At 68.7% G+C, this 659-nt stretch overlaps 2 protein-coding genes across 2 annotated transcripts in view; one reads left to right on the top strand and one right to left on the bottom strand.

The window, feature by feature from the left end:
* LOC101635973 (chromodomain-helicase-DNA-binding protein 5) overlaps window positions 1–409 on the top strand; it is a 20,341-nt gene extending 19,932 nt beyond the window's left edge. Inside the window, exon 20 of the mRNA XM_012722048.1 lies at window positions 206–409. Within this exon, the coding sequence (XP_012577502.1) occupies window positions 206–409 (204 nt within the window). The remainder of the gene's footprint in view (window positions 1–205) is intronic.
* Window positions 410–431: 22 nt separating this feature from the next.
* Window positions 432–659, bottom strand: part of LOC105853373 (voltage-gated potassium channel subunit beta-2-like) — a 39,634-nt gene continuing 39,406 nt past the window's right edge. The window contains exon 7 of the mRNA XM_012722047.1: window positions 432–478. Within this exon, the coding sequence (XP_012577501.1) occupies window positions 432–478 (47 nt within the window). The remainder of the gene's footprint in view (window positions 479–659) is intronic.

The following is a 659-nucleotide window of genomic DNA, read 5'->3' as shown; positions in this document are numbered from 1 at the left end:
CTGGGGGGGCGGCTCGCACTCAGGCCCCCACTGCAGCTGGCGTGACTCTGGGGGCTCCAGGCTGGAACCCCCACACCAGGGCTGCCTGGCTCCCACTGCCCCCACCCGCAGGCTGCTCTGTCCTCCCCAGTTGTGGGGGCCCTGCCGACGGCGCCTTGGGGACCCTTGCTCTGTGGTAGCCACCGGCCCGCTGTGTCCCCTGCAGATGACCAAGATGCTGGACCTCCTGGAGGACTTCCTGGAATATGAGGGCTACAAGTACGAGCGCATCGACGGCGGCATCACGGGGGGTCTCCGGCAGGAGGCGATCGACCGATTCAACGGTACCCTCGCCCAGGGGTTCTTGAGGAGACCCTGTCTGCCTCCCGGGCGAGGCCCTGGCCAGGCCACCCGGCTGGACACCCCGTAGGCTGCAGGGTGTCCCGTTAGCTTTAGATGCTGGAAGGTCTTCCTGCCACTACGCCCCTGCGGCTCAGAGCTGGGGGGAGCGGGGGACACCCTGGTCAGTGCGGGAGGCCGGCTGGCACCTGTGGGCTCCTGACACCGACTGCCCCAGTTATGAGCACTGCCCGGGGGGGTCTCATGCTCCCACGGTCCTCTCCCCAGAGGCAAAGGGCGGGTCCCAGGTGCCCCACTGACCAGTCTGCCTGCTGCTCCCC

The sequence above is a fragment of the Condylura cristata genome, unplaced genomic scaffold, assembly GCF_000260355.1.
Source record: "Condylura cristata isolate star-nosed mole 26May11 unplaced genomic scaffold, ConCri1.0 scaffold00008, whole genome shotgun sequence".
Taxonomy (NCBI): Eukaryota; Metazoa; Chordata; class Mammalia; order Eulipotyphla; family Talpidae; genus Condylura; species Condylura cristata.
This window is presented reverse-complemented; position numbering and strand designations above follow the sequence as displayed.